The sequence below is a fragment of the Scleropages formosus genome, chromosome 25 (genome assembly GCF_900964775.1).
Source record: "Scleropages formosus chromosome 25, fSclFor1.1, whole genome shotgun sequence".
Classification (NCBI taxonomy): Eukaryota; Metazoa; Chordata; class Actinopteri; order Osteoglossiformes; family Osteoglossidae; genus Scleropages; species Scleropages formosus.
Genome location: NC_041830.1, coordinates 10,757 through 27,500, shown reverse-complemented (window position 1 = coordinate 27,500; position 16,744 = coordinate 10,757). Strand labels below are relative to the sequence as shown.

The following is a 16,744-nucleotide window of genomic DNA, read 5'->3' as shown; positions in this document are numbered from 1 at the left end:
GAGGTCCGGGGTTCAACTCCCTGACGAGCCCCGCCCGCGCGGTCAGCTGAAGCTCGCGTTGCTGCCTGGGTCCGCTGCCCTTTTGCGTCTCGCCTGAAGAGGCCTACGGAGGACTCCCGTTGCCACTGCCTTCTCGCGCCTGCACGAGGAAGGGTCATATGTGACAATGTCGGCCGCTGACTGCGGCTCAGCGGTCGCTCTGCGGTCCTTTGATCTGTCCCAATCCCCTGCTACTCGCAAAGCGGGCAACTGTCTTGACCTTGGGTTTTCCTGTGGCAGTCCCGTTCTCTCTGTGACACTGCTGCATGTCTCTGACCACTTCTTCATTTCCTTTCAACCGTCCCTCACCGCTAACTCTTCGTCTCTTCCCTGCACCCGTTGTCGCCCTTCGCCGCAACTTAAAATCTCTCTCACCTTCCTGCTTTGCCTCTGTTACTCTGGCCGCTCTCCCTTCTGCTCCACAATCCTCAGCTCTATCTACAGATGATGCCACTAACGCTTTCCTCTCTGCCCTGTCTTCCACCCTCGACTCTCTCTGCCCTGTGTCTTCTAGACCGGCACGCCCCATTGCTACCCCGTGGCTGTCTGATGCGTCACGTGCTAACAGGACCAAAGTGCGGGCGGCAGAGCAAAGATGGCGTAAGTCCAAAAGTCCATCGGACCTGGATGCTTACCAGTCACTCTTAGCTGCTTTTCAGTCTGCTGTCTCTTCAGCTAAAACCTCCTTCCTCCGCAAACAAAATACAGTCTGCATCCAAAAAAACACCCCACACACTCTCTTTGCCACCTTCTCATCCCATCTGTGTCCCCCGCCACCTCCTCCCCCCCCCCCTTCTCTCACCGCTGAAGACTTTGCTTTGTTTTGTCTGAGACAAAGTCGAAGCGATCACTGGTAAATTCTCACCATCGACCTGCCCGGTTCGCACTGGACCTCCCTGCAAAGCTGTCCTCTCCAACTTCAAGCCGCTCTCCGAATCTGAAGTCGCTGACCTCCTGATGTTGCGCCAAGCCACCACCTGCTCGCTTGATCTGGTCCTGTCATCACTCCTTCAGAACATTTCCCCGCAACTCTCCTCCTTCATCTCCTCACTCTCCTCTGGCTGTTTCCCGGCTGCCTTCAAAAGTGCTCTATCTAATTTCGCCTCTGCTAAAGAAATCCTCCCTGGACCCCAGTCCGGCTCAAAATTACAGACCGGTCTCTCTCCTCTCCTTCCTGTCCAAAAAAACCCTTGAGCGGGCAGCCTGTGATCAACTCAGCCGGAGCCATCTCCTTGATGGTTGTCAGTCTGGTTTCAAAGTTGGTCACTCCACCGAGACCGCCCTTCCGGCGGTATCTAACGCTCTCCAAGCTGCTAGAGCTGCCGCCCTCTCCTCTGTCCTCATCCTCCTCGATCTGTCTGCGGCATTCGACGCCGTAAATCACCGGGTTCTACTCTCCCCTCTTAACCGGCTTGGGATCACAGGTGCGGCACTCACAGGGTTTGAGTCCTACCTCTCTGACAGGTCCTATCAAGCGGTCTGGCGGAGCGCTCGTTCTTCTCCTCTGCCTCTCTCAACCGGTGTTCCGCAGGGCTCGGTATTGGGTCCTCTTCTTTTCTCCGTCTACACCCCCTCCCCCCGGGTCCGGTCATAGCCTCCCGTGGTTTCAAATACCACTGCTATGCCGACGATACCCAGCTCTTCCTCTCCTTTCCGTCTGGTGTGTCACACATCTCCGTATGCATTGCTGCCTGCCTGTAGGACATCTCTTCACGGATGTATGATCACTGCCTCCAACTCAACCTCTCCAAAACAGAGATTCTTTACCCTTCAGCTGCCCTGCCCTCCTGTCACGACCTCTCGCTCAAACTGGACACCTCACTCATTTCGCCTCGCTCCTTTGCTAAGAGTCTGGGAGTTACGACTGATGCGAGCCTGTCATTCTCTCAACATGTTGAAGCCACAAGCCAGTCCTGCAGACACATCCTGCAAAAATATTCCTAGGATCCGTCCCTACCTCACTAGTGACTCCGCCCAACTCCTTGTGCTGGCCATGCTGGCTTCCTGTCTGGACTACTGCAACTCTCTTCTGTGTGGCCTTCCGGCTAATGCCGTCAAACCTCTGCAGCTTCTGCAGAATGCTGCTGCACGACTTGTGTTTGATTTGCCAAAGCGCTCCCATCTATCTCCTCTACTCACCTCTCCGCGCTGGCCTCCTATAGCTGCCCGTATCAGATTCAAAACCCCGGTTACTGTGTGCAAATGCATCATCAGTAGAACTGCTCCCGGCTATTTACAGGACTTGATCAACCGGCACACCCCAGCCGGGCCCCTTCGCTCATCTACTTCTGCTCGCTCGGTGGTCCCGCCCACAAAAGGCAAAGCTCAGAGGTTCTCGGTTCGGGGTCTGTTGTGGTGGCATGACCCTCCCCTGTCACTCAGGACTGCAGAAACTCCGTCTGTTTTCAAGAAGGCTCTGAAAACCCACCTCTTCCAGATCCACTTTGCCCGAGATCTCTTCAGACCATCCATGGCGTAACCGTTCACCCATCGTAACTCCAGATACAACCTTCATTCAGCCATTACTCTGGACTCCAGTTAGTTGGAAGGCACCCCAAGCGGGACTCAAACCCCAGACCCACCGGAGAGCGAGACCCAGCCAAACACACTGCACCACCACATCCTCCAGCAGGGAATGCATTTATTGTAAATAGTTGCATTATGGGGAAAATGTGAATAAAGAGTGCAACCCTTGGGGGGACTTGAGGGGATAATAAAGGAGTGTCTCTGTTTGCCAATGAGAGAGGGGGAAGAAATAAACAAACAAACAAACCGAACCAACCTGGTGGCGCTAAGCAGGCTGGGACAGTCCTTTTGGGTATGTTGGTGTGGGGAAGACATGGGTCAGTTATATTCTTTAAAGCCAGAAAGGGGATTGTTATGGGAAAGACTTTGTCTTGACAATGTATTTTATGTAATGGTTGCTTTGTGATTTTGTTGACCAACTGTAGGAAAACGGTGTTGGATTTGTTTGATTGTGGATTTTAATGTATTGTTTTGGTTCTGTGTATTATTGATAACTTTATTAAATAAAGTTTGAAAAAAAAAAGCAGGCTGGGATGGCGGGCTTGAGGTGCAGGTTTTTTTTTTTTTTTTTTAGTGTGTTAAAGGTTCTGTCATGTGTTTTTTTTTTTTCTCTCATATTTGTTGGACTTATTGATCTTATTGTTTTATTTAATTTTATTTTTGGCATGGCAGTTTTTCAGGATTTATTTATTGAATAAAGATTTTAATTATCGGAAATGATGAATGGAGATATTAGTTCCTGTCGCTTTGGACAGTATGTGGAGTCAGACACCTTTGGGTAGGCTGGTGACCCATTCTGATCCGTAAGAAAAAGAAAAAAAAAATAAAATGAGGTGCAGGTTCTTGAGGAAATGGGGTCCTCGGATCGCAAGCATCATTTCCCCGTATGCCGGTGTTCTAGTAAAACGTTCTTCCTGAACGCTGCCTGCGCGTCCTTTTTCGCCCCATCCGAACCCAGAGCGCCGCGCGCCACAGTATTCGTTGGCCTGCACTTGTTGTAAAAGCTGCAAAGCAATATTGTTGGCCATGTCACCTATGCATCTGCTCACTGCGTTATTGTCTGACACAAGCACGCACTCTACTTTTCGTGCTGCTCCCTCTCCCAATAACTCCCTGACAATGTCTTTAGTAGCTGGTAACAATAAGGCTTCGCCAGTCGTGCACAGCTTCTTAGCACGCGCCATGTGCGCAAAAGTGCAAAATGTAAAGAGCGCAAAGCATTTTTGGATAAACACGTTACAAGGAATCACTCATAAATCACGAAACTATACGTAGATTATGTAAAAAATTATATTACTGTAATATTTTTTTCTGTCAAGTTTTCCGCAGACCCCCTAACTCCCTCTTCCGGACCCCAGTTTGAAAACCCCTTTTTTTAGATCACAGGATTGGCTACTGATGTGGGTATGCAGTGTTTGGCTTTCTCTAAAAATAATACTGTATACAGTTACCAGAAAAGGTCAGATTTGTTTCACCTGTCCACATAATGTTGTTCCAGGTGTGAACACCGGGCTGACAGCAAAAGTGAGATGGGCAGTAATGTCTTTCTGGAGAGCACTGCTTTCTTCCATGGTAACCTCCCACAAACACAGCTCTTGTTCAGTATTTTTCTTATGTAGGCTTGATCAGGCTATTGTATTTCAACTGAACTGTGCTGTGAAGAGCAGATACTAAAAACCGTGTGTATTTTTTTTTTTTACGGCAGGGCAGGCCAAACTCACACCTCAGTCGACTGGAACACCCAATGCATTGACTGCAGACTCCAATTACCCTCTTTTCAGCATATCATTACCCTAGAAGTTCACATACTTTTTCCATCAATGACTTTGATCAAACCATTTATTCAATTAAAATATGGATACGTGAAATGTGGCGTGTTGTTAAATAGGACTGTCTGCATTTATTATGCCTTAGACAAAGGAGCCATTCATGCAGAAAGCAGTAGGAGCAAACTGTTGTGTAGAAAGTAGTGAATATCTCACTGCTAACTGGGTGTGAACTGAGGGCTTACCTGCCCTCCAAGGCACACCAGCCACAGTAGGGATCCTTGAGGTCCATGCAAGACTTGCAGTCCTTCATCATATCACATTCCTCCACTGGTACCATTGAGATCTGACACAGAGCCAAGGATATCCAGCATCAAGCGTCTTACACAGAGTACAAATACAGTCCACTTCCCAAGACGGTACCTTTTTTCCTGTGGTGACGTACAGATGCCTGTGGTTTCTGTCGAATAGCAGGTGTTTGTTCACTGCCTCACCAGAGCTGGGTCCAGGGACAGTTCGGTACACCTCTGGTGTGCTGGACAGGTGTACCTGGAAGTTTACCTGTGTTCTAGTTTCACACCATTTTCTTTCCTATGAAAATGAGTTTGACCACACTGGTACCTGGGACTGCTCTCAGATACCGTACACCCTCTGCTGCTGTACTCACGTGGTACACGTTCCCATTGCTGGTTCCCAGAAAGGCCACCGTGCGCTCAGCCTCCACAGCAACGGCGACAGCCATGAGCAGGTCTTTGGTGGTGTGGACAGCTTGGGCAGCCAGCGCAAAGCCTGGTGTGCTGGCCAGCGGTGAAGGCAGGAAATCGGCACTACATTTGTACTTTGTCAGCGTGTCTTGCTGATGGGCACAGAGAGAGAAGTCTTTAACGTCAGCTTCCTCATACAATCACTTTGTCAAGTGTGCAAGAGGGGATACTCAGGTTTTCACTTTTAGAAAATTCTAATAAAGACAATAAACCTTAAGGTGAGCTATCCCATTTCACTGTTCCGACTTTACAGAATCTCAAGACACTACTGAAAACATTGCTAATGTCATGTTTGAAACGGAGCGCTACTTACACGGACTGATACTGAACATAATAGATTTGCTGAGGTTGTGTACGGAGAATCAACAGCTACTTTGTTTCCAATTTTCCCATTTTTTGTATAGCAGGCACTGATGATTTCCATAATTCGTTGGTTGATATATCTCAGGGGGTACATGCAGAGCCCCGAATGGGGCTTGTCTTCATCGGTGCTGGACACTACGAACAGAATCTTGTCCTGCGACCGCACTTGGCCGTACTGACCGGATGCGCTCAGGTTTCGGGCCAGTTCCTCCCCAGGGGAGGAGACAAAGGCGGCCTGTGCCTTGTTGTACATGTTGTTGGGGCCACAGCTGAGCTGCAGTTCCATGTAGGAATAGTAATGGTGATCATCCTCACAAAGGCGGGAGATGAAGGTAAAGTTTTTGTTATGTAGCCCCCCTCTTGTGCGGGTGAAGAGGAAGTAGATGAAGCCACTTTCCTTGAATGAGTAGCGAAAATTGTGCCTGTACTTCTTGACAAATGGGGTGACCTGAACAGCAGGAGCCTCAACAATGTCCTCAAACACATCCCAATTGCCAAAGTCCTGCAGGATGCGGGTGCTGATAAGCTCCATGTTGCCCTGGCTTCCGTAGCCTTTCCCCACGACAAACACATCAAATGTATCATTCTCTTTGGTGAAGGTTGACATCACTCCTACTACAGACACCGTCTCCTCACTGCTGACCACATAAGCCTTTTCACCCTTGCTGTCGTTATAGTAGATCAGGTGGTCAATGCTGCTGAGTTTCCGCAGGGAGCAGATGCCCTTGAAGAGGCTTCCACACACAATGAGCGAGCCGTTAGACGGGTGCACTAGCAACAGCTTGTTGGTGTTGTCTGTCATCTTGGCATCGTGGCAGGACTGGATGGGGGGTGTGCAGTGGCGGCTGTCCCTCTTGGGACCAGTCTCTACTTTCTTCTCCTGCTTGAGCAAGGAGTCCAATTGGTAGATGGCATTGATGGCTCCCACATAGATGCGGCCTGTGAGGGGGTCCTGCACCACGTTATTGATGAGGGTGCTGGATGTGAACTCCTGGATGGATTCCGCACAGCAGACTATAGAGAGAGACAGCAGCAGAACTGCCAGAGTCCACCACGCCATTTCTGAAAGAGGACATTAAGTGCGAGACTGTTAGTCATCTCTCTATACAGTGAGACAAACATGCAGACATGAACACATGCTTCACTGTCAGCTCTCCACACTTTCACGAAATAGCAGGATCCGGTCTTTCGTTTTCACAATACATCTGTCATCAATATACCTGCTCACTGAACATCTGGCAATGATTTGCTTCACACAAATTTGTTAAAGCAGGCAGCAATTTTGTACTCCAATCTATTAAATGTACAGTTAATGCCTATAATTTCTACAGTTTTGCCACAGGTTTTCTGGTAAGAGCAGTAATTCCGAGTCCCACTCTCTCCACCAGCAGAAAGGAAAACTAAGGAGCAACGCCCAGGTCCTCATAAGTAATAAGTATAGATTTTTTTTTTTTTTAATTAAGTTTAGCTTATGTTACTTGAACACAAGCACTGCAATACCGCAACAGTCGATCATCTGGTAACCGCGACGCCACTAAGTGACGAACGGGCGGGTAGCGGATTATTATACAGCGTGCATACGCTGGACAAAGGGATGATTCACGTCCCGGGCGGGACGGCACGAGATTTCATATTTTCGGGCCGCGGGGCAACTGAAACCGCAGGTAACGGGGATCACTGTATATGAGTACACGTAGTATCAGAATAAGTGCAGCAAGCAGACACCGAAAAGATGTAAAATATACATACATACATACTGTATATATATATTACTATCAGCAATTAGCTACTGTTTCCCTGAGGGGAACCTACTGTTGCTTATTGGATAACCCTCCACGCCACGGGGCACTGCTCTGCTGCTCTGAGTCTGAAAAGTACAGAGAAGCCCACTGTAGAATTCGGACCCAAACAGCTACACCGCTTCGCAGCAGGAGGAATAGTGGTTAGAAGTAACACATAAGATTGATTGAAGCAGTTTTAAGAAGAGAGCCGCTAGTCTAATCCTGCACTGCTGGAATTTCCACAAATTAATTTAAGTAAAGGAACACACGTTTTTCAGTGCAAACGTCTTTTTTTTTCCTTTTTAAATAACGTACCACAGTCTAGCACACACTGCAGCGGCCCGACGCCGGACTCACGCGCTGGGATTTGAGGAATGTGAACGCAGCGGCTGTGTGCGCTTCACAAACTCTAGCGGATCTGCAGCGTTCACGTGCGTAAAAGAGGCAGCGCGACCTGTCGGAGTGCAACGTTAATCCGACAGGTGGTGCGCAGCTACAGCTCCCTCTGCTGGGGGAACAGACCCACATTGGACGGGTTCTCTGCTGACATGCTCTGTGGTGCACGTTGCATATGTGTATATTTTGGTGCTTGAAATGTAAACATCACCATATCAAACAAAGTGATTCTCCTATTAAAGGTTCTTTCATTTATTTATGTAGCAGACACTTTTCTCCAAAAGCGACTTCCACTTAGCTCTATGTAGTGTTATCAGCCCACACACCTTATTCACCAAGGTGTGAAAAATTCTGATTAAAAGGCCTCTAAACTCCTTTTCTCGGAGAACTTCAATATTCACCTTCCAGTAGCCCCAGCCATGGGTCGGGGCCAAGATGGAAATCATGGCCTCGACCATCATATGGTTCATGGGCCACTGGGCAGTTAAGAGACCCTTCTTAAAAGTAACAGAGGGCGATGCTAAAATGTACTGTAAATGACTACGGGCACCGCGGCTGTTGAGCAAGGCAATACCCGGATTGGTGGGGTTGCATTTCCTAAAACTATCAGTGAGGTTAAAACTGCTAATAAAGTTTTTAAAATGTTTGATATTAGCATCGTCCTTGCCCTCAAGAAAAATGTTGAAGTCTCCTCCTGTTATTAGATGTCTATCGGTCACACAATGAGGGACCAACTCGTCAAACAGAGCGACGCGGGACTTGACTTCCACCAGAGCGCAGACCACGCAAGTGCAAACTTCTCCACGTGACGTCCACTCCCAATACTCAGCCGGCATGAACAATGAAAGGTCTTACCTTCTCAAAGGCACGGTCCCCAAAAAGTATTCCCATGTCTTTAGAGTGGACACCACCTACGCTCCAGTAGGACTCACCCTTCCTCCATTCTTGAAAGACGAGAGTCACGTCCCTCTGGTCCCGGCGATGGACTTCCTGCAAAAAACACAGGTTGAAGGCATAAGACTCAAACTGGTTAAACAAAGCAGTTCTTTTTACTTTGTTTTTTTTAACCCCCCTGACATTAAGAGTTAATGGGGAGGAGGAACACTCTCGGCCTTCTTCCAAAGGGGGCCCCTCTGGTGCCGCAGCCTCCCTTCCAGACTTTTTCTTTTTCTTCTTCTTTTTTCCGCTGCTGAATCTCCGCCAAGGTAGGGGCAGGGCTTGCACCCCGGACATCGCTGGCTTCGCTAAGGGCTTCTCCAGCCCCCGCCGCCATTTCCATCGCCGTCTCCATCACTTCAGTTTTGTTCTCCACCAGTGATAATGCCTGAAGACACTGCTCCACAGAAACCACGCTTCTAGACAAGGCATTCGCATACGAGGGTCTGTACTGCGGACAGAGACGGCCAGGTGGTCTTCGCTGCTGCAAATGTTGCAGCGGCGGGGGCCCTTGCAGTCTCTGGCAAAATGTCCTGTCTCTAAGCAGTTCCTACATTTCTTGATTTTGCACGCTTCTGCTGTATGCCCCTGACCCTAGCAGAGCCTGCAGAAGGGGGGCTGCTGGGGGTAAAAGAAGTAAGCCTTACTATTCTGTATATTAAAATATGCCGGAGGATGATGGAGCTCGTCAGGGGCCACAGGGTCGGGACGCAGGCGCGCCTCGAACTGCCTGCTTTCATTCCATATGCCAAACACATCTCTGATATCCCTGTGGCCCGGTAGGAGGTTGATGTGGCGCTGAAGAAAAGCACGGATGGCCTCGGCGGGGACGAAAGGGTTGAAGACATGGACAGTGATTATCCTTCTATCTGTCCACCAAAGGTGCTCAGTCTTGTATTCTTTCAACCCCCCGTCTGCCACGTTAGCGCTACCGGCACAACGAGCTGCACCTGGGAACCAGTCAGGGCAGGGGCATAAAAGGCAACGCCGAAACCAAATCTGACACGGGACCTTGTTCGCCTCAGTCCCAAGTTTCCCACGAGACACCTGCTCTACTGCCCCGCTCCTCTTTCCCTATTCCTTGTTCCCCGATCCAAGTTCCCTTCTACCTGATTGGCTTTCCTGTTTACCGATTTTTTGCCTCCCTCTCGACTTCGCTTCCCGGATCATCCCCTTGAACGACGTTAGCCCCTCGGTGACCTTTGCCTGTCTGAGACAACGACTTTGGAGTTCCCTAATAAATGTCCTGTTTGTCTTGCACTTGGGTCCGTCCTTTCTAACCCGGACACGGAACATGGCACCGTCCTTCTCCTTCTTACAAATTTCCACCATTTTCTGGTAGGTTTCATCTGCAAGAACAGTGACGACGACAAACCGCTGGGGTCCATTTCTTTGGATGCAAACAACTTGTGCGGCGGCCAGACCAAACTTTCTAAAGATGACTTCCCTGATGAACCCTGCACAGTTCAGGAAGTCCTCTGCTGCCTCCGAGTTTCGCCATCTGAAGCGAGTAGTGTGCGTCATCCTAGGAGCCACTAACAATGCAGACTGCTCCTCCTCCTCTGGAGATTCTGTATTCCTCCCGATATCTTGTGGGACCAGGCTGACACAGAAAGGGACGGACTGGAACCAAACTGCTGCCTGGAATGTGGCGCCTTCTTGCAGAGGCCGTTTCACTAATTAGACATTCTAATACAAAAGCATATAGCGCACAGCAAAGCTGTAGAATCAATTTTTCACATTCCACACGTACCATTCAATTTGTGTTTTAAATGTTGCATGCTGCATTTGTGAGATGAAATGATACACTTTTAAGTTTCAACAGTCTTACTGCCTGAGTAACACACAGAAGAAGGGAAATCACATAAAATCAACTCTCATATACAAATTGCATACAAGTGGCAGTCATTTTTTTGTGCTCTCCCCATTACAATCAGTGCATGATCAATCCATGCATTACACAGATTTGGTTAAATGAAAGTGAGCGACTGGATGTTAGGTTTGCTGTGACATCAACGCCCAAGATGGGCGCAAGGAGCAGAAAAGAAACTGCGGAGAGTAAACTTTCATTTAAACTTACTTCAGAAGTGGAATTAAACGTAGGGGCTATGGAGTTGTATTGAGGAGAGTTGTAATAGCTTCGTGTAAATAGTTGATATTAGTGTTCATGTATGTATATCGTTGAGTGTGTGATGTTCTGATTGATTGTCGTTCTGCTTATGCTCAGTGGTCAAGAGGGGAATTCTGGGGAGTTCTGGGGTGGCCCCTTAACCGTGGGGCGCGGTAGGGAGGCTGGGAGTGACCCAGGGAGATTCTCCAATGTTCTGTACTACTTGTACTGTCTAAAGTGTCTTTGTCAAGACTGCTGTTGAAAGGCATGCTTTTCCAAAGGACGGATTGGTTCGGACTTCAGCAGCACGGTTTGTCCATTTGGTGTCCTGCAATCGAGTATCCCTTTATTAGTTTATACATGAAGCTTTTGCCAGGAAGAACTCCATCTGCAAAGGAGGAACCTTCGATGGGTACACCCCTGAAAACTGCAGATGGACCACTGGCGAAAACAATGGACACCGGCAGAACTTCTTTTCCGCCGAATGGAATGCGGGCAGCGGATGGAGGACCGTTGAAAAACACAGCTTGATTTTACTGGAGATCCTAGGAGGAAGACAGAGACTTCCGTGACCGACTTACCTTTATAAAAGAGGTAATTTTGGGTCTCCTCAGTCTTACTGTGGAGGATGTTATTTGCGTTCAACGGAATAACCTGCTGCGGTTCTTTGACGTCACTTTAACTACAGAACTTTGTTTTAAAAGGATTTTTGAGAACTGCAGAACCCTCGCCAATCATTCTGCATTGAAATTCTATGATGTCGAGAACCGTTGGGTTAATAACCAGCGCATAGTGACTGTGCATGTTTTTAACCCTTTTATTTTGGCGGAGTCGATAGGGAAAAGACAGTTTCGGATCCATTTGCTCCCTGATCCACAAGGTTTAGATGGGTTTCGCCACCCACCCGCTACTTTTAATTTGGGTACAAGCAAGGGCTATCTTTTTTATTCTAACCAGCCACCTTTCTGTCGAATGTGTCAGGGGTTTGGGCATACGGGGGCTGAGTGCACCAACATGCAGTGCAATAACTGTCTGGAGGAAGGCCATATGGCTAGAGATCGTAAAGGTCCATGCAGGTGTAATATCTGTGGGGCAGAAAAGCATCTTGCCCGCACCTGCTCTCGGAGGAAACCCTCCTATGCTGACGCCGTGTCGGGGAGCCGGGTGTCTGGCAGAAGGGAGGAAGAGATGTTTGTCCAACGTAATGTTGCTGAGGAGCAGGTGCATGCAGAGTTAGGAGCAGAGAAGAAACACCTGATGTGTGTGACCCCAAGGACCTCACCCACCAAAGCCCAGAGTACCCCCAAAGGATACAAATAGGAAGCGGAGCAAAGGCCCTACTCCAAAGGAGTACAAGAAGAGCAGAAGAGAGGAGGGGGTGAGCAGGAAAGAGGAAAAGCCAGCAGCAAAGATGGAAGAGGACCAAATGGCGGAGACGTGGCTCACCGCCAGCACACCAGACCACGCGCTGCAGCCCGAGGGCTTCTCAATTTACCACGCAGATCGGACTGATTCATCGGGGAAAAAGAGAGGAGGGGGCGTATGCTTTCTTATTAACAACGCATGGTGCACGAATGTGGAAGTGATTGCACAGAACTGCACTCCGGACCTTGAATACATCCTGATCAAATGTTGACCTCTCTACCTGACCAGGGAGTTCTCGGCTGTGCTTATGGCCGCAGTTTACATCCCACCCCAAGGAAACACACACAGCGCGCTGAACAAACTGTACCACGTTGTCACTAAGTACGAGAACAAGCACCCAGGTGGACTGTTTATTATCTCTGGGGACTTTAACCAAGCCAATTTCAGGAACGTGTACCCCAAGTACCATCAGCACATCTCCTGCCCCACCAGAGGCTCAAACACCCTCGACCACTGCTACACTTCACACAAAGGTGTGTACCGCTCCCCGCTGCGTCCACACCTCGGGCAGTCAGATCATGCCTCGATTCTGCTGCTCCCGGTCTACAGGCAGAAACTGAAGCGAGAGGAACCTGTGACGACGCGCACTGTACAGCGCTGGACACCAGAAGCGGAGGAAAGGCTCCAGGACTGCTTTGACTCCGTGGACTGGGACATGTTCAGAAACTCATCCTCCAATCTGGACGAGTATGCCACAGTGGTCACGGACTTCATCGGGTTCTGTGTAAATGTCTACATACCACATGAAACAGCCTGCTTATTCCCCAACCAAAAACCGTGGATTACTACCGAAATCCGAAATAAGATCTGCGCGCGAACTTGCGCGTTTCAGTCCGGAGACACGGACGCGTACAAGAGGAGCAAGTACGAGCTCTGCAAAGCCATCGCCAGCACGAAACGGGAATATAGCAGGAAGGTGGAATCACAGTTTAACTGTACTAAAGATGCACGTAGGCTGTGGCAGGGAATCCAAACACTAACGGATTATAAACCACAAAGGCGGTCATTGACAGGTGCCGCTGAGTCTCTCCCAGACAACTGAATGCGTTTTATGGCCGCTTTGAGTTCGAGAACAAAGACGACCCACTGCGCATCCCCACAGAACATGATAACACCAGTCTCACCGTCTCTGTGGCACAAGTGAGAAGAACTTTTAGCCAAGTCAACATCCGCAAAGCTGCTGGACTGGACGGAATTTCAGGGCGAGTTTTAAAAACATGCAGTTAACAACTGGCTGCTGTCTTCACGGACATATTTAACACCTCCTTAAAAAACTCAGCTGTACCCACTTGTTTCAAAAACATCACCATCATCCCCGTTCCTAAGAAGAACAAAGTGAGCTGCCTTAATGACTATCGCCCGGTGACACTGACCCTCACTGCGATGAAATGCTTTGAGAGGCTGGTGCTGGGACACATCAAAGACACAATCCCAGACACTCTGGATCCACTGCAGTTTGCCTACCGTCACAACAGATCCACTGAAGATACAATATCACACACACTTCACACTTATTGTTTGTAGACTATAGCTCGGCATTTAACACTGTCATCCCAACCAAGCTATCCAGAAACTACTAGGGCTGGGACTGAGTGCCGCATTGTGCAATTGGATCCCGGATTTCCTCACCAACAGACCCCAGCGTGTGCAGATTGGCAGTAATACCTCCTCCCCACTGATCCTCGACACTGGCACTCCACAGGGAAGCGTCCTGAGCCCAGTGCTGTACTCCTTGTTCACACATGACTGTGTGGCCAGTCACAGCTCCAACACCATCATAAAGTTTGCTGACGATAACACCATTGTGGGTCTGATCACCAACAACGATGAGACGGCCTACAGAGAGGAGGTGAGGCTCCTGGCAGAGTGGTGCCAGGACAACAACCTGTCTCTCAATGTCAGCAAAACTAAGGAGCTGGTGATTGACTTTAGGAAACAGGATACGGTTCAGGCACCCATCTACGTAGGAGGGGACAATGTAGAGAGGGTCAACAGCTTCAAATTCCTCGGGGGTCACTCTCACTGCCAAACTCACATGGACTGAGCACACAGCATCGACCATCAAAAAGGCCTATCAACGCCTCCACTTCCTCAGGCGTCTGAAGAAAGCCAGGATGTCCACTACCGTCCTCACCACTATCTACAGGTGTGCTGTGGAGTCTGTCCTCACAGAGTGTATTACATCCTGGGGTGGCAGCTGCTCCATACAGGACAAGAAAGCCCTACGGAGGGTGGTCAAAACAGCTCAGGAAATCATCGGCACACAGCTATCAGCAGTCGAGGTCACCTACACCACATGCTGCCTCAGAAAGACGATGAGCATCACGAGAGATCGTAATCACCCCGCACTGGCACTTTTCTCTTCCCTGCCATCTGCAAAACGGCTTAGGTCTATTCGAACCCGCACAGCTAGGTACAGGAACAACTTTTACCCCACTGCTGTAAGACTATACAACACAAACCAATGTGCCACCTTTAGTAACTAGAGTTGGACTGCTCCACCTAAGCACACTGGGAAATTACACTGTCACTTTAAGCATTCTCATTCTCTGTCATTGACACTGTTTTGTTTGTCATTGTTTTGTTTGTGCAGTATTTCTATTGTCCTTGCCCATAGTCTGTGGAGAAGCATTCAGGAAGATTTTCATGATACACGTACCTGGTACTTGTATCTATGACAATAAACTTGAAACTTGAAACTTAATTTGCCCCCTTTTATGGCTGATTTTAAAATTTTAACCTTAAACATCAGAGGACTGAAGAATGTTTTGAAAAGAGCAGCGATGTTTGATAGGCTTGCATCCTCTGCCTTCCAGTTATGTTTTTTACAGGAAGTCCACCTTCAAGACCAGTGGGATATGGCCGTTTTCTCTTCGGGTTGGAGGAAAGGTAGATCATAATGGAGTGTGGGTGGCGACCACTCAACAGGTGTTGGCATTCTCTTTGGCGAACAAAGTTTTGAGAATGTAAGCACGTTTACTGTTCTACAGGGTAGAGTATTGGGAGTGGACGCCACCTGGAGGGGACAGCGCATCCGTGCGATGTGCGTCTATGCTCCGGTAGAGGCCGCATCCCGCATATCTCTTTTAGAAGAGTTGGCCCCCTTTTGTGTCTGTAATAGACATTTAATAATTGGTGGGGATTTTACTATATATCTGGAGGGTAAAGAGGATGTTAGCATCAAACATTTTAAGAATTTTATGCTCAGATTTGGTCTCTCTGATGGTTTTAAAGCATGCAACCCCAGTCATCCGGGCATTACCTGGTCTAATAGTAGAGGAGCACAGAGTCACCCGGATTATATTTTAGCTTCCGACTCTGTTGTTTTTAAACGGGTTCATCTCTCTCCTCATTTGCCGACAGACCATTTGATGGTAGACGCCACAGTTTCCATAGAGGCCTCATTGCACGGTCCTGGGTACTGGAAACTGGACGTAGATGTTCTCAAGGAGAAAGAGTAAAGGGACCTTTTTCATGAACATTTTAAGGTGGAAGCCACCAAAACGAAGGTGCGAACTATTGCTAGGCAGTATTGTGTTCGTAAGAAGGCTCGATCTCGCAGAGCTATTTGGAAAGTGGAGAAAAAGTTGGGAAAGCTCTATGCCCACCATAACAATGGAAAAGATTTTAATAGCGACAGAGAAGCGGAACTAAAGGTGGAATTAAGGCAACTTCATGACCAGCGAGCTAGTGAACGGCGAACGGCTCCTTGCAAGAGCCCGAATAAGAGAATTGGAGGAAGATGAAAAATGTTCCTCCTTTTTGTTTAATAAAACGAGGGGCTTTCAACACGATATGGGTTTTACGTCTTTACGAGCTAGGCAAGGAGAGCTGGTTAACGAAACGGCCTGGATGATTGAGGTTGCTACAGAGTTTTATAAAAGTCTTTTTAAGGTTAGGGAAACCGACCCCATCACAGGGGATTCTTTTTTACAGCATTTGCAGGCGACCCTCCCGGCTGATTCCCGGGCTTGCCTAGAGGCACCCATCACCCTGGGGGAACTGTCTGAGGGGCTCTCCAGAATGAACCGGAGGAAAGTCCCAGGCTTGGACGGACTGCCGGTGGAATTTTATTCCACATTTTGGGATGTCCTGGGCCCTGTCTTCCTTGAGGTTGTGAAAGAAGTACTGACCCGAGGTAAGCTAACGGAGAGCATGAGGTTGGGGGTTTTATCCTTGTTGCATAAGACAGGCGATAGAGCTGATCTGAGCAACTGGAGGCCCCTGACCATGCTCCGCGTTGACGCAAAGTTAGTTGCTAAAGTCCTAACCGAGCATCTGAGGAAGGTTATAGCCCTCCTGGTCCATGAAGACCCCTAGAGCTGGTCAGCCTGGACCAGGAGAAGGCGTTCGATCGCGTGGACCACAATTTAAAGTTTAATGTTTTGGGCAGATTGGGATTGGGCCCCATTTTTCTCAGGTGGGTCCGAACACTCTATAATGAGGTTGGCAGCCGGGTTCCTATTCACGGCTCTCTCGGGGAGCGGTTTCCCCAGACGAGTGGGGTAAGACAGGGGTGTCCGCTGTCTCCCCTCCTCTACGTTTTGTACGTGGAGCCGCTGGTGGCAGCAATTCGGGCCCACCCGGGAATAGATGGGTTGCCCGTTCCGGGAGGCGGGGGCAGGACTGTCAAGTTGG

The 16,744-nt window shown here is 48.9% G+C and overlaps 1 protein-coding gene and 1 non-coding gene across 5 annotated transcripts in view; one reads left to right on the top strand and one right to left on the bottom strand.

Moving 5' to 3' along the window:
• The window catches only part of trnap-agg (transfer RNA proline (anticodon AGG)), a 72-nt gene extending 41 nt beyond the window's left edge, over positions 1-31 (top strand). Inside the window, exon 1 of the tRNA in view lies at positions 1-31. This exon is cut by the window's left edge and continues 41 nt beyond it. This is a non-coding gene — a tRNA (tRNA-Pro).
• A 4,369-nt stretch (positions 32-4,400) lies between these two features.
• Positions 4,401-7,684, bottom strand: LOC114909509 (plexin-B2-like). 4 transcript variants are annotated; one of them, XM_029249420.1, is made up of 6 exons: positions 7,597-7,684; positions 7,271-7,325; positions 5,409-6,520; positions 4,999-5,187; positions 4,755-4,880; positions 4,401-4,677 (listed from the first exon to the last, which is right to left on the bottom strand). In XM_029249420.1, exons 3-6 carry the CDS (start codon positions 6,516-6,518, stop codon positions 4,573-4,575), a joined length of 1,530 nt encoding a protein of 509 aa, XP_029105253.1. In that variant the 5' UTR covers positions 6,519-6,520; positions 7,271-7,325; positions 7,597-7,684; the 3' UTR covers positions 4,401-4,572. The 4 variants fall into 4 exon arrangements, with proteins under 4 accessions (XP_029105253.1, XP_029105251.1, XP_029105252.1 ...); XM_029249418.1 differs by having other exon boundaries at positions 4,403-4,677; positions 7,555-7,684; XM_029249419.1 differs by lacking the exon at positions 7,271-7,325 and having other exon boundaries at positions 4,403-4,677.
• Between the last annotated feature and the right edge of the window lie 9,060 nt (positions 7,685-16,744).

What these genes read in the sequence shown, in the direction of transcription:
- LOC114909509 (XM_029249420.1), bottom strand. Translation starts at nt 6,518, where the DNA reads ATGGCGTGGTGGACTCTGGCAGTTCTGCTGCTGTCTCTCTCTATAGTC. An exon ending in GCAATGGGAACGTGTACCAC is followed by an intron (nt 4,881 to 4,998) that starts GTGAGTACAGCA and finishes GTAAACTTCCAG; the next exon opens with GTACACCTGTCCAGCACACC. An exon ending in ACGTCACCACAGGAAAAAAG is followed by an intron (nt 4,678 to 4,754) that starts GTACCGTCTTGG and finishes GCTCTGTGTCAG; the next exon opens with ATCTCAATGGTACCAGTGGA.